Source organism: Danio rerio, chromosome 17 (genome assembly GCF_049306965.1).
Source record: "Danio rerio strain Tuebingen ecotype United States chromosome 17, GRCz12tu, whole genome shotgun sequence".
NCBI classification, from domain to species: domain Eukaryota; kingdom Metazoa; phylum Chordata; class Actinopteri; order Cypriniformes; family Danionidae; genus Danio; species Danio rerio.
Genome location: NC_133192.1, coordinates 48735001 through 48762316, shown reverse-complemented (window position 1 = coordinate 48762316; position 27316 = coordinate 48735001). Strand labels below are relative to the sequence as shown.

Sequence of the window (27316 nt, the reverse complement as noted above, 5' to 3'; positions counted from 1 at the left end):
GCACAACAGTCTCAGCTTTAAGTTTCCCTGAGTCTGATCTTTTGGGGCTGTGCTTATACGTGTCTTGTATAATTAAGCTAGATTCTCCCAGCACATATACAGTGCATTAATTATCCAGCTGTGCTGTGAGTTACAGTCAGAGAGAGAGGAGGTACTGTGTGCTTATAACAGCTGAACTTGAACAGAGGTCAACCAGAGCAGATTGCGTTTGCTGTGAAATATCAGATCGCAGTCACTCTTATCACAGCGCTGCCGTGTAAACTTTACTTGTGTGTTAAAGTGAGTTCAATAACCTTACAGATGCTCAGTGAACCACACAAGACGGATGACAGCTGATCTGTGACGTCAGTGTGTTGTAGACTTTTTTGCATACAGTTGAAATTACAGTAAAATATCAAGTAAACATATAATGAATACACTACCTGACAAAAGTATTGTCGCCTATCCAAGTTTTAGGAACAACAAATAATACCTTGACTACTAGTTGATCATTTTGTGTCAGAAGTGGCTTATATGAAGGGCAAAGGCCTCTAGATTATGCCTATTTTACTAAAATAAAATATGATCATGCCTTGATTTTCACTGATTTAATTAGGACAGTAAGGTCTGACTTTGCTCAGAAAAAAGTCTTGTCACGTAACAGAAATAATGTACAGTTTAGAATATGAAGTCATGGCGCTTGGAGGACTGCATCCATACATCTCTGCAATGACTTAAACATCTTATTAATAAAGTCATCTGGAATGGCAAAGAAAGCATTCTTGCAGAACTCCCAGAGTTCATCAAGATTCTTTGGATTCATCTTCAATAGCCCCTTTCACACAGTGATACCGGTAAATATCCAGAAAATTTCCAGAACGACTTTACGGGTATATACAAAAAAACGCTGTTCACACAGGCGAGGACGTTACGGAATTTTTCCGGAAAAGAGCATTCACACATCCAATCCAAAATACCGGTAAATTCTGGCATCATTAACCAGAAATGACCTCTAAACGGCTGCGCTTGTGTTTGTAAACATTTGATTACATCACAAACTCTGTGGATGGATCAGTATTGTGAACAATTTCGATGAAAACATATAGAGAAATACTTTCACATGTCGAGATGTACATGATATGTGTGTGTGCCCATGTGCTGTTTCATGGGCACACGCAAAGCTTGAAGGTAAACAAACAACGGCTTATCATAAGCATCTTATCGATAATTAATTACACGGTTGGCATTAAGATGAACATATAAACGTTATCTAACTAATTTCTAGCAGCTAAATGTGTCTGGAAAAATATTCAAAGGCTTTTATTCTCATAAACCGCGCGGACGTAAACGTGTCTGACTGTTCTGATTGGCTAAAGCAGACGTCTCACGTCAGCACGTTCTAGACATGCACGCGCTTATTACGGCAATCTTCCTTCTGCATTCACACATAGCAGCATTCCGGCAAATTACCGGTAATGTTACAACATATCTTTCCGGAAAATAGCCAGAACGAATTTACCGGTATTTTCAAAAAGGACCTGTTCACACATACAACCTTTCCGGAAATTGCCGGTAATTTTCCGGAAAGGTCTGTATGTGTGAAAGGGGCAATTGCCTTCTTCTTCATCTTAGCCCAGACATGCTCAATAATGCACATGTCTGGTGACTGGGCTGGCCCCTCCTGGGGCACCTTGGCCTTCTTTGCTTTCAGAAACTTTGATGTAGAGGCTGAAGTATGAGAAGGAGCACTATCCTGCTGAAGAATTTGCCCTCTCCTGTGGTTTGTAATGTTCTGGGCACAAATGTCTTGATACCTCAGGCTGTTGATGTTGCCATCCACTCTGCAGAGTCTCATCGATTTAGGAAGTGACAAACTGCAAGCTTTACATGTTTATATCAGTTTTCTATCCCCTAAACAAGAACATTGTCACTGTTTTGGAGAACACTAGCTTATAGATATCCTTAAAACGAACAGATTGAAAATAACATCGGCTGTTTGCAATTCTTTGTATTTTTTGGGTCTCACTTATTCATTCATTCATTTTCGTTTCGGCTTAGTCCCTTTATTAATCTGGGGTTACCACAGCGGAATGAATCGCCAATGTTTTACGCAGCGGATGCCCTTCCAGCTGCAACCCTTCTCTGGGTTTTTTTTTTTTTTGGGTCTATTTAATAAAATTTAAACGTACAAATGGAATCGAGCATATGTCAAAGATGCCAACAGGGTCAAATAAATATGTCTCATGTGAAGCTCATATGTCTCATGTAAAAACAAGAGATGAGTAAAAGAAGAAATAAGTTGAATAGACAAATGATGTGTGGCATAATGGGGTGGGAAAATAATAAGCTTGTGCTTCATCCCGCTCTATTTCGACCATGTTGAAATGTATTTTTTGTTACGAGTTTTTATGTATGATTTTTCTGTTTGAAATGACATCAAATCAAACATCTAAAAAACGTATTTTAATTATAATATTGACCATAAAATTAGCATTTATTAGCAAATAAATAAATAAATAAAAAAAAAAGTTTTATTCCAATGAAACTGTTTTCATGTAGATGCTCAAAAATGATAATAGTAAATATTGTAAAAATATCCTTGCTAACATCACTTGGTAATATTCATATTAAAGACATCTAATAAAATGAATATTTGATTTGGTGTTATTAAGGGAAGCTAAAACTTCTCTAAAACTCCTCAAAACATAAAAAAGCATGATTATTTTTGTTCTCATGAAAGACCACTTGATTTGGGAGGGATTTCCATACTAAATTAGAGATGTTTGAATGCAGTCAAGCAGTGAAAAGAAAGCATTAACTGAATCTCTTCATCAGAAATTCAAAATTCAAAGCAGAAACAGTTCTCCATCCAGAACAAGCTCTGCAACTGCAGTCCTGCCAAGAGGGGAAAAAACAGACACGAAAGGTCACGTTTACCCAGAGAGAGAGAGAGAGAGAGAGAGAGAGAGAGAGAGAGAGAGAGAGAGAGAAAAAGTGAGAGAGTGAGAGAGAGAGAGAACAGAGCAGGACAACTCATACACGCTCACTGTAAAACATTTAGGAGCTCTTGAAAGCAGTTCCCTACCCAGAGTACTGTAGTATTGCTCAGTGGTTTCTCTTTCATAACTCAATAGACTGTTTCTTTGAAAAACCAGCTCTGTCTCAGATTGCTCCCTGAAAAAAAGACAAAACACTGCAGAGATTTATTTATTTATGTACACGGCATGGAGGCTCAGTGGATAGCATTGTAGCCTCACAGCAAGAAGGTTGCTGGTTCCAGTCCCGGCTGGGTCAGTTGCCATTTCTGTTTGGAGTTTACACGTTCTCCCCGTGTTCGTATTCCCCCAGTTTCCCCCACAGTCCAATAACATGCACTATAAGTGAATTGAATGAATTGTCTGTAGTGTATAAGTGTGTGTCATTTAGAGTGTATGATGTTTCCCAGTACTGGGTTGCAGCTGAAAGGGCAACTGCGGTGTAAAACATGCTGGATAAGTTGGCGGATCATTCCGCTGTGGCGACCCCTGATGAATAAAAGGGACGAAACTGAAGGAAAATGAATGAATATACAACAAATTATTTTACAAAAAAAAAGTTATGTTTCAACTAATTAAGCCCAATCTTGTATGCTTGTGACTACACCACTAGAGCTTTAGTTAGAAACATAGTTCCTGGCTATTTTCTATTCCCAGTTATCCCCCTAAATGCCCTATTCATGTAGAACATTCTAATATTTAAACTTGAAATTCTTTTTAAAAAATCATTAAAGTCATCTCTCTTACGTGTAATTTGCTTTCAAACTATTTTTATCGTTCAGTTTTAGCGATCTTCATGTTTACAATTGTGCTCCCTTCGCAGTGCACTTTGAAAACATTGATGACTTTAAAAAAAAAATAAACAATTTCCTTTATAATAGTAATAACAATATTAAAAATTAATCATCATCCTCATTATTATTATTAATATTATTATTAAAGTAGGATTATTTTCATTTCCAAATAAATAATAAATATTAAATTACATTTAATAAAAAGCCTCATTGTTTATGTATTTATATGATTTATATATGATATTAGAATACATGTTAGCTTTTTCAGTATCACTTTATAATAACTACACACTATGAATCATTTATTAAGCATTAGCATCTAGTGTATTTATTATTTGTTAAGCATTACCTCAACATTAATAAACATTATAAGCAGTTTATTACTACGGATACAAATACTCTATTCTTGACTTATTATTATTATTAATAATAATATATAATTTATATATAGTTTATATATAATTATATAACTATATATAATTTATAACTAACGTAGATTAAATGACAGAGAAACTACGGTTTTAGGAAACACTTGTCACTACATCGTTCTTTTCCCAAACGATGCATCGTACTATAATAGTTCAGTCGCGAGTTACGTTGTTTGAGAAACGCACCCCTGTACGCTAGATTAAAGAAACAAAATGCGCACGTTATTTATTTACTTCATAGCTGTCTCCAGTATATCATGAATTATGTAGCGATAAATAGAGCTTAAGTGAACAGTAAGCTGACTTCATACAGTGCTAAACTTGTTGTGCTGCAGCTTGTATGCAAATTATGAACACGTTCAAGATATTTAATTCAATAATACCTCATTTACATAATTATACTGGTTTCAATCAACTGCAATATTGTGAAATATACTTATAAAGCCTCACAAAAATCTAAATAAGAGTGTATAACTCTATAATATACAGCTGAAAAACGCAAACACAGTCCTCCAGTATCCTGATTTGTCAACTTGTGACATGGTCAGACTCTTGTGAGTTTCCTGAGTATTTCCTCAGAAGTCTGACTCAGCTTCTCAAAAGTCTCCATTTAACTCCACTACCATGGAGGAACAACTGGGACATTAAATTGATCTCTCTTCCTGCCGAATAATAGTCCAGTATGGTAGATTGGAAAAACAAAATGTACATGTTATTTACAGAAGGACAAGCTGCAATTGATTCAGCGTGGGTTAAAGAGCAGCTTCTGTGGTGGGACACGTGTCAGTATGTCACAGCCCAAGGGTCAGTGATTAACTCTGCTGTTTTTTTTCCCTCAGCGTCTTTCTCTTTTTCTCTCATTGGGTGTGGACTGATATGACATTTACCGCCTTAACTGTTTCTGCTTTATCTCTGTTTTTTCAATTAGCAGCGGCTCCTGCGTGTGTTTGATTGTCCTGGTGTGTATGTCTGTGTGCACAAACTCTGACCCATTTTATTAAGGATTCCTAAATGTGGCTTTGTGCTAGGCAGACGTTTCTAATTACGTACACACACATCCTTCTTCCGCCAAAATATAAACAGTCTCAAAATATGCATTCTCTCTCTCTCACACACGCACACACACACACAAACGCTCTCTGTCCCTCAAAAGCATGTGTAGAGACAGACCCAAGCAGCTTTAAAGGCTTAATGAAGTCTTAATGTTCCACACATACACACACACACACACATACACACACTAAAACCATGGCAACACTGTGTGCTCTGCCAAGAGTGAGGGTGTATGGCTGTGCTTCAGCAGGTGTGTGACCTAGATTGTGTTCGAGAGACAGAGAGGGAGAGGAATGAAAGGACAGAGGGAGATGTGTGCGTGTGTGTGTGTGTGTGTGTGTGTGGCCATTGTAAAAAGAGGCTTCCAGAGTTTGATCACATGCGCATTTGTGATCCAGATTTTGATCTGGTGTTGAATGCGATGTGTGCGCCTCAGGTTTCGTCCATATTGTGGAGACCAAATGCCCCCGTGAGGATGGAAAACCCTCAAAAAAATGGCTTCATGAAGGCAATTATGGACATTTTTTTCCGTGTAAAAATTAATTGTAAGCTCAAGTTAGTCTATAGTTTAAAATATTTATTGTGTGTAATCTAAGAGTTATATGTCATAGCTGCAATCTTTATTTGCATTTCAGAAGCAAAATGAAGGTTTATTCGGTCGCCATGTACTCATGTCCTTCCACCTCTGTTGTTCCTTTCCTCTGCAATATATAGCTAGATATAAAAATATACACTATGACATTGATATTTAGCGTGTCAATTAAAGTAGCTTTGACATTTAAGGGCCAATATTTGCCCCATGGAATTGATTTTATGCTGCACTTTATTTTTTCTCCTTCTTATAATAAGCTTATTAATTGTATATTTGGTAGGACTGTGTTGTTTACTGAAATCTGTGAATTCAGTCAGTATGCCTAGACTCAACTGTTCTCTGGTGTTTAATGCTGTGACCAATCTAAACTTTAAAACTAAAATCTGATTGGCTGTTGCTTTCATACGGTTATAAGAGAAAGTTGTGTGGTGTGTTGTAACGGTCAACGTTCCAATAAATGAATGAAAATAAATGTAAATGGAGTGTCATGGTTGCATAGAGTGAAGCACAATTGCCTCACAGCAAGAAGATCGCTGGTTCGAGCCCTGGCTGGGTCTTTTGGCATTTCTGTGTTGAGTTTGCATGTTCTCCCTGTGTTCGTGTGGGTTTCCTCTGGGTGTTCCGGTTTCACCTACAATCCAAAGACATGTGGTACAGGTGAATTAAATAAACTAAATTGGCCGTAGTGTTTGTGTGTGAATGCAGGAGTGTATGGGTGTTTCTAAGTGTTGGATTGTGGAAGGGTATCTGGTTTATAAAACATATGCTGGATAAATTGGCGGTTCATTCCGCTGTGGTGACCCCTGATTAATAAAGGGACTGAAAAGCTGAAAAGAAAATAAATGAATGAAGAATAAATGTAAGTGTAATGCTGCTAATTCAAACACATTTTAATTGTTGCCTCCTGTGATATTTATTTTTTATTTTTTATTCTTTTTAACTTTATGGTAGTCTTCGGTCATTTTGGAATTTGTAAAAAATTACACAATTATCAGAATGGTCTAAAACTCCTTAACGTTGTTGGCATTTGGTAACACACATCCAAATAATTGGCCATGATTCAAGCATGCTAAACGGTTGTAATTAAAATAGTCACACTTGTGGTCTTTGCGGGTCAAAAAGGATCGCCATAGAAAATGAATGGGAAATCAGCAAACATTGAACATTTAGAAAATATATTAAATAAAATCAATACACTCCCTGACAAAGTCTTGTCACCTATCCAAGTTTTAGAAACAACAAATAATAACTTGATTTCTGGTTGGTATCAGAGGTGGAAAGTTTTCTTGCAGGACTCACAGAGTTCATTAAGATTCTTTGCATTCATATTCAATGCCTCGTCCTACATCTTACCCCAGACATGCTCAATAATGTTCATGCCTGGTGACTGGGCTAGCCAATCTTGGAGCACCTTGACCTTCTTTGCTTTCAGGAACTTTGAAGTGGAGGCTGAAGTATGAGAAGGAGCGCTATCCTGCTGAAGAATTTGCCCTCTCCTGTGGTTTGTAATGTAATGGGCAGCACAAATATCTTGATACCTAAGGCTGTTGATGTTGCACTCTGCAGATCTCTTGCGCGCCTCCATACTGAATGTAACCCCAAACCATCATTTTCCTTCACCAAGCTTGACTGATTTCTTTAAAAATCTTGGGTCCATGCGGGTTCCAATAGGTCTTCTGCAGTATTTGTGATTATCGAGATGCAGCTCAACAGAAAAATCTACCTTTTGCCAAAGTTATTATTTGTTGCTCTTACAACTGGGATCAAAGACAAGACTTTTGTCAGGTACAGTATATAGCAGCAAACTAGTTTTGTTAGTACAACAAAATCAGTGTTATGAGCCACGACTGTTGTTCAAAAGTAAATTGCATGGTGGGAATTTCTGTTCCTCTTCATTTATAATGAAGTGACATACAGTGTGAATTGCTGCATTTGTGTGTTTAATTAGAGAGTGTGCTGTGATAACTGGTTATTTAGGTAAGTTTATTCTCCTTAGGTGGAGCACAATCAAAATTGTGCCTCTTTCACCTACACTGTAATCCCGAATAAGTTGACAAAACTCAAAAAATTTGAGGTAATCAGTTACGTCAAATTTTTTAAGTTATGAAATTATCTATTTTAAGTAAACAGAAACATTAAGTTTTGAGTTTGTTGTACTCATGCAAGTTACTTCACCTAACTTAAAATACCCAAGTTACTCAGCTTATACGTTTTAATTGCAATTAACTTAATTGTTTTAATTTTTCCAAACTTTAAATACTTAGTCACCCAGCTCATACATTTTAATACCAATTAACTTAATTGCTTTAATTTCTTTCTACTTTAAATACTTAAATCACCCAGCTCATACATTTTAATAGCAATTAACTTATTTTTAATTATTTATCTCACCTTTACATACTTAGTCACCCAGCTCATACATTTTGATAGCATTTTTTAAAATTAACTTCTCCATCGTCAGTTTCACAATTAAAATTAGCCATTATTTTAATCTTTAAACCCCATAAATCTGTCAAAATAAATCTGTAATTTAAAACACACAGACAATACCATTTTAGAAATTTATTGTTAAAGAAAAAATGTCCAACAGTACTTTCAAATTTGTCTCCTATGCAATTACAAATGTCTTAAAACGATAAAAACTATTAGACATAAAGAGATTGAAAATGAACACTATTCTGAAATTAATAAAAATTACCCACAATGTAAATATGATATCAGACATAAGAGCCTCAAGAAAAAACAACTATAAGTTTGATAAAATTTAATAATACATTAATAAGTGTAAAACTTACTCTTAAGGCATTCGTTAAAAAAAATAATAAGTGCACATTCTGTGAAGTGACTCGTTTAGTGTAAACTACACAGAAACTGTATATATATATATATAAATATATATATATATATATATATATATATATATATATATATATCGTTGAAGTCAGAATTATTCGCCCCCATTTATTTTTCCCCCAATTTCTGTTTAACGGAGAGCAGATTATATATATATATATATATATATTGTAGCGAGGCAGAGGGAAAACAGCGACACAGTTGGATAAGTTTACAGACAAGTCCCCGGAGGGTGCTTTATTTACAACGTGAATGGGGTGTAAACGGTGCTCTTCTTCAAGGTGAGGTGCTCTGGTGCTCCGGGAAGTAAGTGAAGGACAGTGAGTAGTCGGATGTGGGATCGTCACGAGCTGGAGTCTGCTGTGGAGAGACAGAGAGACAAGCGTTAGCGCATGGAGTCATTGGGTGAATGAAGCTCATCTTCTCCTTGCGTGGGCTTGGTTTATATGCCTCTCCACTTGATGACGTCCAGCTGTGAACAATACTGTGTTGATGATGGTCCAGCTGGGTTGAATTAGCGACCAGGGCGACGTGGCATGTGTGCGCTCGTTACAATATATATATATATATATATATATATATATATATATATATATATATATATATATATATATATATATATATATATATATTCAGTCTTGGTTGAACTATGATTCTGTCATTTACTTATTCCAAACCTGTTTGAGTTTCTTTCTTCTGTTGAAAAAAAAAAAAAAAAGCTGAGACCTGTAACCACCGATTTCCACAGTATTTGTTTTCCTATTAGAAAGTCAGTGGTTACAGGTTGTCAGCTTTACTTAACTTTTGTGTTCAACAGAAGCAAGAAATTCAAGCAGGTTTGGGACAAGTGAAGAGTTAGTAAATGACAGAATTTTACATTTGGACAAACTATCCCTATATATAATAAAATGCATACTTACCAATTAAAGGTAAATAAATGTTTTGAAGTTACTACCCCAGAGACAGTCTTTATTAAGTAAAAAAAAAAAAAAGCTCTACATCAACTCATTCTTTAAGGTTTCCATGCTACGAGACTTTTTATTTTCCATCATCCATGCCAAGCAAAACTTTTTGCACAAGTTCAAAGTCCTTTACTATATATTATGTGAAGAGCATACATTAATCCATACAAGACAAGAAAGGTCTGGAAGTGTGCTGTGGGTGGTGTCCAATTCATTCTTCAGGACAACAGAGACCCTCAGTGAATGCAGGGCCAATAAAGCATCTTCAGTCAGCAGGATTATCAATCTAAAAATATAATTCAAGCATATTAATGTAAATACAGTATCAAAATGACTGAGCCAATATTATATGATTCATCAACTATTCGTGATTACAAATATGTTATTAAGTAAAAGTTTTCAAAACTTTCATCTTTTCATTAAACATGCCTAATTGTGAAAAGAATGAATGAAGTCTTACCAGGGTGTTCCTAAAGAATCTTAAGTCACGCTCACGCAACAAGACCAAAAGACCTCTGATAACAGTAGTCCGTCATGAACTGACATCATGCAGTTCCTGGAAATCAAGTATAATAAATGATGAATAAATGATTTTAAATCAATTTTTTAAAACTTAAAAAAAAAAAAAAAAAATTCAAATTATATTTTAATGTATACTTTAACACGTGACCCCAAACATACCTGCTCATCATAAACCTTTAAAAGATTAGCCAGGGAATCTGCTGTCTTGCCAGTTTTGGATGCTGTTTGCCTTAAAATTGTCATCAAATGAAATAGGTGGTGGTCCAGTTTTGCAAAGAATTTGTGGGGAAAATTTTCATTTGTAACATGTTGGTACTCTGCAAACAGCAAATAGAAACAAGAGAGAATTTCACAAAACAAACCCACACCACAAAATATACAATTCTAGAAAAAATGTATTAATATTATTATTATGTTTCATTTACTTATCTATTTTTTACCTCAGATGAAAATCAGGTGTTGATCAGATGTTGAAAGCAGGATCTTCATGTTGTAAACTGAACTCAAGGTCTAGCTGAAGTTTCACTTTCCTTGCTGCAAAAGTATCATTGATAAATACACTGTAATATTTATTTTATCTGGATATGCCAGGCATAGTAGTACAAAATAAATATTTTACCCACCTTTCACATGCCTCCATTTAGGAACCTATCTGTAGTCAGCAACACCCGACCTTCAATTCTGTATGTACACAAAGTCACAGTGTCATTTAGCTGAGAGTGGAAGTAGTACAATTGCATGATGTCTAACGTTAACCTCCAAAACGGTTAGCAATAGAGCTGATTATCATGTTAGTTGCTTTAATTCGATGAACACAGATTTAAACAGTATTGAAATTTCTAAAACTGAATAGGACGACAAAGAAATTTATGGCCTGATTTTAAAAGCTAGAAATAACAAAACTTACCTTATTGTCTAATGATGTAAAAATATATAGACTAAAATATTTATATTTTTAAGATATAAATATATTTTAAGCTACAAAATTTGCACATCAGAAAACTATGTCTTGTTTACCACGTCTTAAATATTTTGTTTTGTTATTATTTTATTTAATAACATAATTTTGTATTAATGTGTTATAGATATGCATACTTTGTTTTTTAGGCTGTTTATATTCTCTCCAGAGTAAACATTTTAAAAAATAGATTGAAAAAAAAAAAAAACTTTTATCATACCTTTAAAATACATTTGACCTAAATGACATTTAAACTCATTTAACTGATCGCATTAATCAGGTAATCATTGATATGCAGAGATGTCGTCTTAAGCGCGAGGAAATATTAAGTGTTGATCAGTGCTGGTGATTGAGGTAAAGTTAGTTTTATATTTACACATTCAGACTTTCTCCTTAATAATATAATTTCAGAAAGGTAATTTTTGCATATTCTTAATGGTGAAATCATATTAGCAGCCAATGACTTTCAAAGTACAACATTGTTCAGTCGAAAAAAATAGTGCATTTAGTGTAATGTTGTTTTCATGTCATACTTGCATGTGATTTCAGAACGAATAGACAAAGTACCATGGTAAACAATTTATGGAGCGAGTCACAAGTTGTTACTAAATGAATGTATGAATATAAAACCAACTTTACCTCAATGTGGTAGTGTAAAATGAAGCTCTGCTCTGTACCTGCTCAGGTGAGGAGCGCAGCTTAAATGTTCTCCGTCAGGCTATCCTCATACATGGATCAGCAAGCAACAAGCTGCGTGTGACAGAGTTAAGTTTTGAGACTACGTTTTTGCGCGTCATCAGAAAATACCGTTAAGTGTTTAGGCGGAAATCATTTGAGTTATGATTAACGTTACGTTTCTTGCGCCTTTCGTTTCCGAAGTGCCTACAGATCGCGAAGATAATACCACATTCACAGACTGGATGGAGTTCAGCGCAGCGCCATGACATGCGGTTGTGAGAGCGCACGTCTCCATGACAACTTCAGCACAGGCTGAGAAAAGGCATACTCGCGCCAAGATTTAAATTTTTTTGAAAAATGTAATCTGCCGATTTTAAATATTTTTGTCTTTATCACACTCTGTTAAAATTCAGAGTTAACACATTACAACTAACGCTAACATTGCACTGATTCTAACTTTTTAAACAGTAATGTTAACGTTAGCAACAAGTGAGGCTAAACATGTTTTCTGTAATGTACGACATGTAAACGCACCCTGATTAACTCTACATTACATTGAACTGTTACTGTGATTATATTAATTAAAACATACATTTAATATTTCTTGGATTTGTAAATATTTTACTTACTGTAGTGTGAAGCGAGGCCGATCCGCCATCTTGAAAAAAACGAATGAAGCATGAGCACGTACGTGAACCTGGATGACGTCAGACGCAAAATCACTAGGCTGACAGAATTTGAGTTAATGAAACTTTAAAGAGACATTTTGGATAGATTAAACCCAGCAGAATTGTTCACCTTACTTGAAAGATTAAATTTTTACAAACTCAAAAATAAGAAAAAGTTCTAAATACTCATCAAGGTTAATTAAGATAAACGAATTTTAATGATTTAAGTTAATAGAACTCAACTCAATTAATTAGTTACAGCATTAGGGTTTACAGTGTATGTAACCACCCACATTTTGTTCTTGTGATTACCGCATGCCTACAGAAACACATGAAATTAATTTTTTCACACACATGAACTACAATCAAAAACCGTTTTTTTTTTTTTGTATTTTTGCTGGCATATTTTACATTTTGAGGGTTTTTGTTAATTTTGTTGTCATATTTTGCAAGTAGCCCCTGTTAATATCCAATGCTGATATGTAAGAATATATTTAGAAGATTAAAAGACATACAGATTTGTTACAACATAAAAACGGGCAATAACGACTGCAACTTTGACATAATTACATGAGATTTTGTCCTGAAGATTTAAGGAAAAACATTTGAGAGTAGGTTTAGTTATTTAGATATAAATTGTGATTTTTTTTTTTTAAATAAATGTGTTTTTGTTAAAGCACTTGCAGCATTAGTTATATAATCCCTATAAGCAAACTGAAATTAACAAATGTTTATAGGTTTATTTTAAAGTGCAACGGACTGGAAATCAAATTGTGTCATTAATATATTAATAAACTCAATTTTTTGAAGTAATAATTTTTTTTACATACATTTGTGTTTATCACTCGATGTGAGCAAATGTGTGTGTTGCGACTTGCTCATCATCTTATCAAAACCTTAAAATTGGTATAAACAAAAATCTGTGAGTTTTAAGTTTAAGAATGGAGGTAAAATATAATATATATATTGCCATGCATATTTCTTGCCATAATATGCATGGCAAGATTCCAGCATGATATGAAGGGATGTGTGAGTTATTAAACAGGCTTGCATGGACTGAAGGTGGAGCGGATCTCATTTAAGTTTATGATTAGAAGAAGATTGGACTTGGTTTTACAGCTTTCCGCAGCCTTTATGCTTGTACTCCAGACACTGGTTTATTCTCAGATAGACACCTTATACAATACATTAATGATTTTCATCTGTGATAATCGACCGATAGGGGGTTTTTAATAGGCAACACTGATATCTGCAGTGGAGAGTGGATGAAGGATAATACGCCGGCAATATATGATGATCTATTATAAATATTTAAATGAACGATGAGAAATTAGATATAATTAATATAGCTGAATTTCGCTGGTTCGAACCTCGGCTGGGTCAGTTGGCATTTCTGTGTGGAGTTGGGTGCTCCGGTGTCCCCCACAAGTCCAAAAACATGCGTTACAGGTGAATTGGGTTAGTTAAATTGTCTGTAGAGTGTGTGTGTAAATGAATGTATATGGTTGTTTCCCAGTGATGGGTTGCAGTTGGAAGGGCATCCACTGCGTAAAACATACAGTATGTTGGATAAGTTGGCGATTCATTTCGCTGTGGGAACCCCAGATTAATAAAGGGTCTAAGCCGAAAAGAAAATGAATGAATGATGAATGATAAATTAAAAGGTCAATTAATATTTTTTTTTTTTTTTTTTTTGCTTTGCAAAAGGTTCGTGTGCTTATCAAGGCTGCATATAATAGGTAATATTGTGGAATAATATTTGGGGTTTGCAGTTATTTAGTCCCATTGATTTGCAGCAGCTCTTTTGGTCTTTAATACCACTTGATTATCCAGAAGTATTTCTATTATTCTGATTCACTAATCAAGTAAGTAAGAAAGAGTTTTGTACAACATTCATTTTCATTTTTCACTTTCATTTCCTTTAGTGAATTAAGCACTCTGGTGTTATAGGGAACAATGCAGAAACACATTTTTTCACCAACAAGGATCAGACTATATAATCATATTGTAATTGTAATTGTATTGCTGTAGATATGGACTAGTGTCTTGTTGCTTAAAACTAATGTTTAGATGTAATTTTAGTATGAATGTAATTTTATTAGGCAAGGCAAGTTTATTTATATTCACATTTCACACACAATGGTAATTCAAAGTGTTTTACATAAACAAGAATAAAAGAAACAAGAGAAAACATATTAAAAACAGATTAAAATGTGTTAAAACAGGTTATAAGGGACTGAAAAAAAGAGAGACAGACATAATAGTGCGATCTGTCGGACGCAGCACAGTGCTCATTCATTAAAGGCTCAGCTAAACAGATGCGTCTTGATTTGTGCCTAATGTTGGAGCCTAATTTTGGAGCACATCTGATCATTTCTGGAAGCTGATTCTAGCAGCGGGGGGCATAGTAGCTGAAGGCAGATGCATCCTGTTTTGACAAAACTCTTAGTATTTCTAATTTATTTGATCCTAAAGATCTGAGTGATCTGTTATGTTTGTATGCAGTGAGCATATCTGTAATGTATTAAGGTCCTAGGCCATTTAGTGATTTATAGACAAGTAATAATGCTTCAAAATCCATTCTGAATGTAAACAGGAGCCAGTGCAAAGACCTGAGGACAGGTGTGATGTGCTCTGATTGTCTGGTTCTGGTCAGAATTCTGGCAGCAGTGTTCTGGATGAGCTGCAACTGTCTGACTGTCTTTTTGTAAAGGCCAGTGAGGAGCCCATTACAGTAATCAACTCTGCTGGTCATAAAAGCATGAACAAGTTTCTCTAAGTCCCCACTGAAAACAAAGCATCTACTTCTTGCAATGTTTTTGAGATGATAGTATGCTGATTTAGTTACTTCTTTGACATGACTACTGAAATTTAGATCTGACTCCAGAACCACACCAAGATTCTTGACCTTATTTTTTGTTGTTTGACCCTTAGAACCAAGGTACGCGTTATTATTGTTTATTATTATTATTATTATTATTATTATTATTATTATTATTATTACCACTATTATTTTTACTAATATTAATATTACTATTATTACTATTATTATTAATATTAATATTATTATAATGGCACTCCATAATCCAAGCTGGAAATATGATTCTTTTAAGTAACCAGTCTGACGCGACGAACTCATCCAAGTTGTTATATTCTTTTCTTGTGTTTATTTGTTCTTCAAAGCAGGAACAATCCTTTTCTTTATATAACGATACAATATGGAACGACACTCAAAAACTGTATCACTCCGTCTCTTCCTCTCTTTACAACAAGGATATGACGTGATCAGTCATCAATAAGCAGAGGCATAATTAAAGCATGCAGTAATATTTTAAACATTATTTTGATTGTAGACAGTATAAATGTAATAAACAAATAACAATAACTATACATAATATTTTACAATTTGCATAATAGATATGGCTCTAACAATTATTAATATTACTATTAATCCTATTATTATTAATAATATTACTATAATTATTACTACTATTATTATAAATATTACTACTATTATTCCTATTATTATTATTGTTTATTATTATTATTATTATTATTATTATTATTATTATTATTATTATTACTACTACTACTATTTTTATTATTATTAATATTTTCATTATTGCTATTATTATTATAACTATTATTATTATTACTACGACTACTACTATTATTATTATTATTATTACTACTACTACCACTATTATAATTATTACTAATATTATTATTATTAATATTATTATTTTTTATCATTACTATTATTACTACTACTATTATTATTACTAATACTATTATAATTATTACTACTATTATTATTACTGTTATTACTATTTTTATTATTGTTGTTATGATTACAATTATTTTATTACTACTAATATTATTATTATTAATATTACTGTTATTATTTTTACTATAACTATTATTAGTATTGCTCTTATATATAATTTATTTATTTTAGACTAAGATGTGCTCTGCTGTGATATGATTTTCCCTTTGAAGTTAATAGCCTAAACGAATAAATAAACAAACAAACAAACAAACAAACAAACAAACAAACAAACAAACAAACAAACAAACAGAAGAACAGCTTTAATTTGTGCTAATATTTGTAATATTGTAGTATAAACGTTGTCATTTCTTTTAAAAACAAGACTTACTAACGCCAAACTTAAAAAAAAATAAAAATAAATAATAGTTTAATTTAAAAACTGATATTTCCATAAATGACACAAATACGAAACTTTAAGGAAACAACAATCACAAAATAGTCAAATATAAACCTTGTCACTTGCTGTATTTAGGATTATGTTGTGTGTCTCTGCAGGTATAATATTCAGCATGTTATTTTAGCTGTTAGTTTGTGTGTGTGTGTGTGTGTGTGTGTGTGTATGCATTAAATATGTTTACTGTGCACATAATTCCATCAATGTGCTGTTTCTGCAAAAGAATATTTGTCCTGGCTGTTTGTCCTTTCTCTCTGTCTGCCTCAGTGATGGAAGAGAGTCTCAAACCACAGTGCGGTAGACGTGTGTAAGTGTGTGCGGTGAGTGTGTGAGTGCTCTGCTCACACAGTAGAGCGTCTAAAAATAGCTCACATGCGCTCTGTTTGTCCCCTTACCCTCCAGCTCTTGGTTTATGAGTCACACACACACACACACACACACACACACACACACACACACACACACACACACACACACACACACACACACACATGTTTGTTTTTGTGAAAAGTGGGGACATTACATAGGTTTCCATTCATTTTATGCAGCCCAAACCGTATATTGTATTGCCCTCACCCCACCCCACCCCTAAACCCTACCATCACAGGAGACTGTGTGCAGCTTTACTCCCTGATTAAACTCATCCTGTAGGATTTATAAGCATTTTGAGAAATGAGGACGTCACCAGTGTCCTCATATTTCACCTCCTTTTTGTAATACCTGTGTCATACCCATGTCATTATACAGATTTGTGTCCTGATATGTCACAAAAACACGTACACACACACACACACAGTAGGTTTGGATAGACAGATGATTGACTACTCACAAGTCATCACATGCATCACGTCTATGCAAAAGCACACATGTAATTGGTTTTTTATCATGTCAGGGACTTTCCGTTTCACTTCTGTTTTATACTGAGATAATGATATTTTGTATCCCTTGGACATTTCTGTTGCTCAACCTCTTTTGCATTTTCATTAGAATGTTATTTATTATGTTTATTAAGTCGTTTTCCGCAGAGCCTGAATATTTGGCCTTCACAACACATGAAAAACAGAGACGCACACACATCACACATGCACATCCCATAATGCTGCGGCCACATTTAGATTAGGTTTCACTTCAGGATACCTTAGAGACATGAAAACTGTTGTGTTGCATAATACACATCGTTTTACATGAGCACACACACACACACACACACACACACACACACACACACACACGAGTGCACAAACTCAGGCAGCCAGACATGGAAACTTTGAGTGTGCTGGCCTAGTATTTATATAAATAGAAACCATGCATAGAGAATATGACATGATCAATGGCAGTTTATCTGAATTCTCTCAAGTAATTTGCTTGCACAGTAAAAACACATCTAAAAGTGTGTCGTTTTGCTAACTGTATAGTATGTATGATATGTAATTAACCAACTGACATAGTAAAACAGCATTAATACTGTATGCCATTTAAATGTTTTAAAATGTTCGTCATGCTCAGTAACACTGCACTGAAGTCATTAGAATACTTTGTTGTTTTATTTTTAATGTGATTTCTTTTACAGCAAAGCAAACACATTAAACCAATACTGTATTTTGTTTAAAGTGCCCAAGAAATCAAAAATTTGATTTTGTTAGCTCGTATTTGTGCGGTGAACAAATCATCCTTGCATGTCATTCATTCATTAAATTTCTTTTCAGTTTAGTCCCTTTATTAATCTGGGGTCACCACAGCGGAATGAACCGCCAACTTTTCCAGCATATGTTTTACACAGCGGAAGCCCTTCCAACTGACCCAGCCGAGGCTTGAATCAGCGACAGACCTACCTACTGCGCCACCGCATCGCCCTCCTTGCACGTCATTTAAAAGAAAAAAGTTTGCTCTTATAATCTAAAAACTAAAACAGAAATGGTGAGGAGGATGTTTCTGTTAGGTTAATATAACTCTCCTAAAACCCTTTTCCTGCTCTTTCTGAATTAAATTTCTACTTTACTACATTCAATCAGCCTGCAGAAGAAAAAACAAGCCACACCCACTGTTTTCTCATCTAATAATTCACATCTCTAGGTGCTGTGTCACAATAAAAAAAAAAAATAAAAAAAAAACAAGTCACAGCGTCCGGTTATCATAAATAAGCAGGCTGATTTTTACGTCATTTTTGTTTACATTCAATCAGACTTCAGCCAATAATATGGTCGTATTTAACTGAAATGATTAACAGTATCCAGGGGCCTCATGTATCAACGCTGCGTACGCACAAAAACTTTGCGTACGCCAGGTTTCACGCTCAGAATCGCTCACGTTTGGATTTACTAACAATGAACTGAACGTGGGAATGTGCGCAGCTTCACGGCAGCTTTCTGGCAGGCGTACGCACATTTTTTGTGCGTGTCTGTTTTATTTCCATTGGCGACTCCTAGAGGCAGTTGTGTTAAATTGCTCTCTACAAAGTGTCTGAGCCTTGCAATGGCAGCTGTATGAGACGGGTTCAGCAGGTATATAAGGTTTCCATACCATACATTTGACCAGCTAAACATTAAAGCACAATTTGCAGCGGTCGCCTGTTTTCCCAATGTAATCTAAGCAATCTACTGCACGCACATTGCTATAAAGACACTATCTGAAGATGAATTTGCAATCGTGAATCAGAAACACTTCCATTCAATAAATGTGCAAATAAAATATGATGCTTATTGATATGAACTTATTGATGATTCCTACTTGTCTTTCTCGTGATAAATAGTTGGCAAAATCTGATATGTAGCGGGGGAAAAAACAAAAATGAGTTTATCAGAGGCTGGATTCGAGCCGAGTTCATGCTCTAACGTATCAATTCATGATCACATTCGTCTTACGAGTAGCGCCACTGAGACTGTTAAGTGTACTGCAACAGTTTACAGATATAAACCACACTATTTCTTTTGTTGATGCACTCTGTGCGATGTTCAGACCCAACTGTGTTGACCGCATCAGCTAAACTCTCCCACTCTATTTTTTTTCTTTTGTTGTTAATTCCGGAGAACAAACTTGCAAATAACACCGCTTTTCTCCGGTCTACCTCCGAAAGCAGCAACTCCAATTCACATTCTGTTCAAAGTTTCTCTTTTTGCTTGCTTTTGCCATTGCTTTTTCATTGGGTTTTGCCATTAGCATAGTCATTAGCATATTCATACGGGGGAGGAGGCAGGGAGGGGTTTTGTGCTCGTGCATGTTGCGCTCAGTTTCACGTTCATTCGGATGTACAAAAGAATATGCGTGAGATTCGGCGTACGCAGTGTTTCATACATCTGAACTTTTTTCTGCGTACGCACATTTACAGCTTTGTGCGTACGCAATGTTTTAGTAAGATTTCCACGCAAGTCTTCGTACATGAGGCCCCATTTCTCCAAAAACAATTACATTAGTTACCATTTATTGGTTAATTACATTAGTAATTTATTTCAATGCCTGATAATTATACATTACCTACAGTACTTACTTTTTGAACTGGAAGAACCCCCAGCCACCCTCGCATCTACAGTGGCTGAAAGATGTTTTGCATTTTGTGAAACTACAGTAGAGAAGATTAGTTACTTCCTTCAGAGACATAACAAAACGCTTGTTAAAACTTGGAAGCTCTTTTTTTCTTACTGTGCATTCACACCGAAAGCAGCGAGAGCGTCAAAGTAGCCGGAAGCTATTAATTTTCAATGGGAGCCAGCAGCGATAGCAGTGTGGTGCATCTTCGCCGGTGTGGACGTCGAGGAGAGTTGAAATCAAGTCAACTTTATAGTAATAAGCTATGACATGGCTCACCAGCAAGCAATGTCCACCGCTTGATAGGAGTCCAGAGAACACAGTGCTGTGAACTTTTTTTTGACCACAGTTGTTCCCAAGGGTTTGATTAATGTGGTTGCCAGATTTTCAATTATACACAATGTTTTCTTACTGGGACATACATTAAAAAAGTTACTGGCGAGTTACTGATGTGCATTAATGTTATATATTGTTTTCTTTAAAAAGCGGGAATCTCACGCAACAAAACAAAACACTATTGCTGCTTCAGGATATTTCAGACATATAAACTCTTACTGAATAAGTGGAGCAAAGCCACATCATGCGCAACGACTTGATCTTCCATTGTTACATAAATTTGATAAAAACATTTTCACACTAAAAAGCATGTTTTTATGCGGGAATGTAAGTGATTTGCTGATATGCTGCAACAACCCCTCTAATACGAGTTTGATGTTGCAAATTTTGACGCTCGCTGGCAGAGCAAGGAAGGCAGACAGCGTTGTATCCAGAGAGGCCAGCACAGTTATGGTAAAACTCCAGACAGCTGAAACTAGACTAATCACCTTTGCTAGCTCTTGACAATTATAATACATCAGTTTGTAATCGTTCATTACTCGAATTACATTCAGATTGCATAAATGTTGCATAAATGTAGACATCTGCCCCACATTTAGTTGTGTGTATTTGGGTTTTATTTTATTTTTTATTATTTATATTTGTATTTATTATATTTAGTATTAATATTTCTACAAGGGTTGTTTGATATGTTGGTAAAATGTAAAAATGTTAAGTAAATAACAAATAAAAAGTAGCTCATTTCAATGCTCACAATCCAAAAATGTAGCATTTCAAAGTAAAACTCCATCAAATGCATACAGAATGTCAACTACAAAGTGTTTTATCACTGATTTCTCACTGTGTCTTTAGTAAATCTGGTCCTTTTATGTTAAAAAATGATCTTCGAATACCACAGAATTTGTAAAATGTCATGTGATGTAGTTCCCTGAAAAACGAATGACATTTCTGACTAAATAATGATGTAAAGAATACTCCATCGCTTGAAAAATATATTGTTTATGCAAAAATAATGCTCCAAAAATGGGCGGCATGGTGGTGCAGTGGGTAACGCTGTTGCCTTACAGCAAGAGGGTCGCTGGTCAGAGTCTTTGTTGGGTCTTGGAAGGGCATCCGCTGTGTAAAAAAATATGCTGGATAAGTTGGTGGTTCATTACGCTGTGGTGACCCCAGATAAATAAAGGGACCAAGCCTAAAAGAAAATGAATGAATACTCCAATTGGTGAAGTAGATGAAGACTGTTGTGGTTGTCACGAATAGTCTTTGTCTTGTATCGAGATGGACTGATTGGTTGTGATATTTTGTTTGACAGAAATTCCGGCCTCTGATTGGTCAGTCATGCGTGGGAGGCCTGTCTGTGGTGGAGTTCATGTGTGACAGACAGCTGGAGTTTTACACAGAAAAGGAGGAGCTCCAGCCGTTTAAGGTGCGTGTACAGAAAGTTATTATTATTTACATTTGTGTGTGTGTGTGTGTGTGTGTGTGTGTGTGTGTGTGTGTGTGTGTGTGTGTGTGTGTGTGTGTGTGTGTGTGTGTGTGTGTGTGTGTGTGTTTTGTTATTGTTGCATTTTTGAAACTTTGTATACTTGGCATTCATTGTATCAAAATTACACTTCATTATTCAAATGAAAAATATTTTGCTAGATTTTTTTGTAAAACTCCATAGAAAAATCATCTCTTGGGCTTTTGGAATTCTGGGATATGTTAGCAACTAACTATGTAATATGTAAATATATATATATATAAGAGTTTAGATGCAAAAACCTCTAAATGCTGTCTGAACTTTTCCTCTAAAATGAGCATTTTTATCAGGCTCCTGTGTGTATGTTCAGTAATGTCATTTTTATTGCAAAGAATAAGTATTTTCCTGATCTTTAAAGTGAAATATCTCAACATAAACAAAGGAGGCTGAGAAAAATAGTTTTTTTTTTTGCATCTGAACTCTTTATATGTTAAAATAAGATTACAAATCATCACTACAATTTATAAAAAAGACTTACTAAACTTACTAAAATGTATGATTGCATTGGCAAAGTTTAGGTTTTAAAATATAATCCATTTATTTATAAATGTATAAATATAAGGGATTATATAAATATAATCTCTTTTCTCATCTCTCTTATTTTGAAATAAAATCATATAGTGGATTATATTTAGCACCACTAGCACCATATTTAATAAACTTCCATGCTCGGTGTCTCTCTCTCTTGCTCGAGGTGTTAGATTTTTGCTGAAGATGTGATTTGTGTCGTTGCTTTCTCAGACCTCCTTATAAACGTGTGAAATATGATGACATTTCCCAGTCATTACTGGTTTAATTAGTCTATGTGTTTGTAGTGTCTGAGCGCTTGTGAGAGAGCCTTTAGGAGTGTATGCCCCAGACAGTCTGTTTAATTGCAAATTACCATTACATCCGATGGCAATGAGAGAAAAAACGTGATAAAACTTATTGAATAATGAGGTTTATATTCGCAAAACGGCTGGAATTCAATGGAAATGTAGCTTTCCAGGGGAAACACTGTGCGAAAACAGCGTCACGATGTAAATGCAGGATTATAGATTTTTGAAATGCAATATTTCTATATAAGTTATAAGAAGAGTAGAGGTGTTTACTGTATATAGACAATTGTCAGTATTTTTACAGGGTTTATTGTGGATGTTCTGTCTAGTAGAGCACAGGGATATTTATACTTGAAATAGCTTGAAAAAAAACATTTGATTAGAAATGTTTCACACTGCTCACAATTTACCTGGGGTTAAAAGCAAATCTTTTGCAGTCATTCATCGATGTTTAAATCTGTATGGTCCTAAAAGGGTTAACATTTGTGTGTGTGTGTGTGTGTGTGTGTGTGTGTGTGTGTGTTTATATATATATATATATATATATATATATATATATATATATATATATATATATATATATACTCACCGGCCACTTTATTAGGTACACCTTGCTAGCCTGCAGAAATGCCTTAATCCTTTGTGGCATAGAATCAACAAAGTATTATAAATATTCCTCAGAGATTTTAGTTATTATCGACACGGCAGCATCACGGAATTTCTGCAGATTTGTCGGCTGCACATGCATTATACTAATCTCTCATTCCACCACATCCCAACAGTGCTCTATTGGATTGAAACACGGTGACTATGGAGGCAATTTGAGTACAGTGAACTCAATTTAATCTTGTGGGTATGATGTTCACTGCAATAGTTTATTCAGCAAATGTGTTTCCATCTCCAATTATTCACATCAACTCTTTTCACACAAGTCCCAATAGCACCCCTAGTGAACATAAGTATTTTTGTATATATATATATATTGTATGTATATATATGTATATATATATATATATATATATATATATATATATATATATATATATATATATATATATATATATATATATATATTTAGCATATTGCTTTATTGTATATACATGTTTAGAGTAAACAAATAAACATATTCCAATGTATGGATGATAAAGTACAATAAAAGGCTCTGCTATACAATAAAGTCTCATTAGTAAACATTATTTTAAATCATTAAAATGAACAGTGAGAAATAGCCATATTATAGATACATGTTAAAATTAATTACACACACACACACACACACACACACACACACACACACACACACACACACACACACACACACACACACACACACACACACATATATATATATATATATATATATATATATATATATATATATATATATATATATATATATATATATATATAGATCAGAATTTCATTACTTATTGACTCCAATGATTGCAACTATTGATTTTAATGTGTTATTAGGAATTAACTAATAAATTAACATTACCTAAAATGATTAAGTGTTTTTGTAGTCATTATTACATTGGCTTTAGTTAAATTGATGAACTCTTGCTGTACATAGTTAATGAATTAAAGACTTATAAATAGTCACAGAATTTTTTGTCGTAGGCCACATTAACACATGAAAATGTGAATGTTTTAAAAATAAATAACCTATAAGTCCACAGGAATGTCTACTATTATGAACACTACTGTCAGTACAACAAGATGAATATTGCTAAAATACACTCTAGAAGATTAAATAATAATAAATATTATTATTAATAATGACAAAAATGAACAATTATATCTAATATGATGTTATATTATTGTAAAATAACCACTTTAAAGTGCTCACAATATCAATATTGTTCATGTTCATTATTACAATATTTTAAAATATTGAATATCAGCATATGTCTATTGTCAATGTTTTAATGATAATTTGTCTTTTCATGATATACAGGTAAAACAAAATCATTTATTTTACTTTAAAAGCTATAAAAATGCAGTGTTTAATGACCGTCTAAAACGCTGTAAAATATTGTTTTCGTCTCATTTTTGTATTGGTACAGCTCGTTTAGAAATTTAACCGAGGAGGTAGTAAAAGATTATCAGGTATTTTATACAGTTTAATACCCCAAAAGTGAGCCGTGCTGAGCTGTACCATGCAGTGGAAAAAGCATCATAAACTACAACTGTGAAACATTTTATTTGTACCCAAGGTTAAAAGCAGTGTTTACAATTATGATAACCCAGTGTTGGGCACAGTGTCAAAAACCCTTATGTGTGTTAAGATGTGTTATAGTGGACAAATTATCCAAACATTTAAAAAAAATAAATAAATAAAAAGAGAGAGAGAGAGAGAGGATGCATCTCTTGCATTACATTTATTTATTAAACAATGACTCAAAAGTTCTTTTTCTTGTCTCACTGGTCAATTTTAAGCATCCCAGCTGAATAAATATATTCATTTTAAATACAGAGTGATTTAAAAAGACTACCACAACTTTAAAAATCTGTATTTAATCAAAAAAACATAATGGAATATTGGGTAAGTTTTTTTTTCAGTAGAAAACTAGTTTAAAGATGTTTAATATGACCCCCTCCAGACACTCGAGTGACATCGACCCGAAAGTTGTGATATTATTTTTGAATTACCATATATAAATGTTTTTAATTGGCAGTGGATGCGTTTAAAGTATTTGAACAATTTTAAGTTTACAAAATGTTCTTTAGAATAGTTAAAAAAATATTCTGCACGCTAACGAAAAGTAATTGATTTAAGGATATGATATAATGGTGTGTTCACACCAGATGCAGATGAATTGTCAAGTGTAAGGGATTTAGTCAATGTTAGGTCAATGTAAAGACAAAAATAAACATCCTGCGGCGCTATTCGTGTAAATGAGGTGGTGCGAATAATGAAACTTGCACAAATGAAGGGGCTCGAATTAAGCGTTTGTGTTTTTGACATAAATATCACTCAAATTGGTAAATCTGAACTTTAGTGGACACTCACGCAGCATTAACCAATCAGGAGCTTGCTCTTGTTTGGCCCTGATTATGACGTTAGCACCAGCACAGTTTCTGGAGGATTTGATGAACTCACAGAGCTGGGTGCACCTCTGAAAGTATCTAATGAACAAATATACACTGTTTTTCAGCCTTCCTAAATTACATAAAGCACAGCTACTCTCACAATAAAATCCATGTTAACCGTTTAGCAACAAAAGTAGAGTCACCGATAGAGGTGTAAACCTACACTGATCTCACAGTTATGTTCGGTTACAATTATCATGCCATCGATTCGGTTCAATTCTATATCTCGGTGCATCACGGTGCATTGATGATGCTTTCCATACACAATTATAATATATATATATATATATATATATATATATATATATATATATATATATATATATATATATATATATATATATATATATACACACAATATATACAATCTTAAAAATGTATAAATATAGCCTATTTATATTTAGAAATTATTTTTAATACCATTTTGTCCTTTAAAACAAGCAGTCAGATATATGAACTGTACCTTTTAAAACTCAAGTACATGCACAGAACAACATGATGATTTGTAGCAAATAAACAAATGTAAATATCCTACTCGCCTCTGGTCACGCACTCAACAGAAAGAGCTGCGACTGGCTCTAATGCTCTGGCGCTGTTCACCGATGAGTGACACTAGCTACATTTCCATCCACCTTTTTTTATGCGCATCTTATATAAAATGCACATAAATTTTAAAAATGTGCATAAAAAACATATCCGCATAACAGAGTAGGATAAACGTTTTATTCCATAAGAAAAGATGCACTTAAACTACATTGGAATCATTTTTACTGAACAAATTCCAGTATGCGCATAAACAAAAGGTCATGTGATTTTGTTATAAGAGATCATGTGATAATAAAAATGCGTGTAAATGGATAAACCAGCAGGCTGAGCACATTGTGAAACATCTGAAATGTTTTTTTGGTCATTCTAAAACACAGTAACCATTTCAGTATTAGTGTTATTATATTATTAATAATTACCTCCAGAATCAAGAGCGTCTGCACTCCGCGTCTCACACCACCACACGTTCACAGTGTATCAGGATTGCCTTCTGAGGCACAAGTAATTTATTAAATGAAGAAAAGATTCACGCAGCTTCTCTTATCACAGCAAATTCAGTTTTTACTGTTGATATTTGGCGCCAGTTAATCAGGAAGTGACAATTTTGTTCGCTTTGACTCGTTAGATGGTAACGCTGCTTTATTTACACATCTTTTATGTGATAATCCAGTTTTGCGCATAAAGTTAGTTAGTATTTTTGGATGGAAACATAGCTACTCAAAAACGGCGAAAAC

At 34.2% G+C, this 27316-nt stretch overlaps 1 protein-coding gene and 1 long non-coding RNA gene across 7 annotated transcripts in view; one reads left to right on the top strand and one right to left on the bottom strand.

Annotated features, from left to right (window-relative positions):
- Window positions 1-27316, top strand: part of jmjd1ca (jumonji domain containing 1Ca) — a 139943-nt gene that overhangs the window by 61019 nt on the left and 51608 nt on the right. The window contains exon 3 of the mRNA XM_021467470.3: window positions 21916-22029. Coding sequence (XP_021323145.1) covers window positions 21916-22029 — 114 coding nt within the window. The remainder of the gene's footprint in view (window positions 1-21915; window positions 22030-27316) is intronic.
- On the bottom strand, window positions 8941-12535 carry LOC137488137 (uncharacterized). 6 transcript variants are annotated; one of them, XR_012392988.1, is made up of 8 exons: window positions 12484-12535; window positions 11854-11926; window positions 10842-10899; window positions 10659-10752; window positions 10378-10535; window positions 10157-10252; window positions 9865-9982; window positions 8941-9094 (listed from the first exon to the last, which is right to left on the bottom strand). It is a non-coding gene; the product is annotated as an uncharacterized lncRNA (long non-coding RNA). The 6 variants fall into 6 exon arrangements; XR_012392986.1 differs by lacking the exon at window positions 11854-11926 and having other exon boundaries at window positions 9853-9982; XR_012392987.1 differs by lacking the exon at window positions 11854-11926.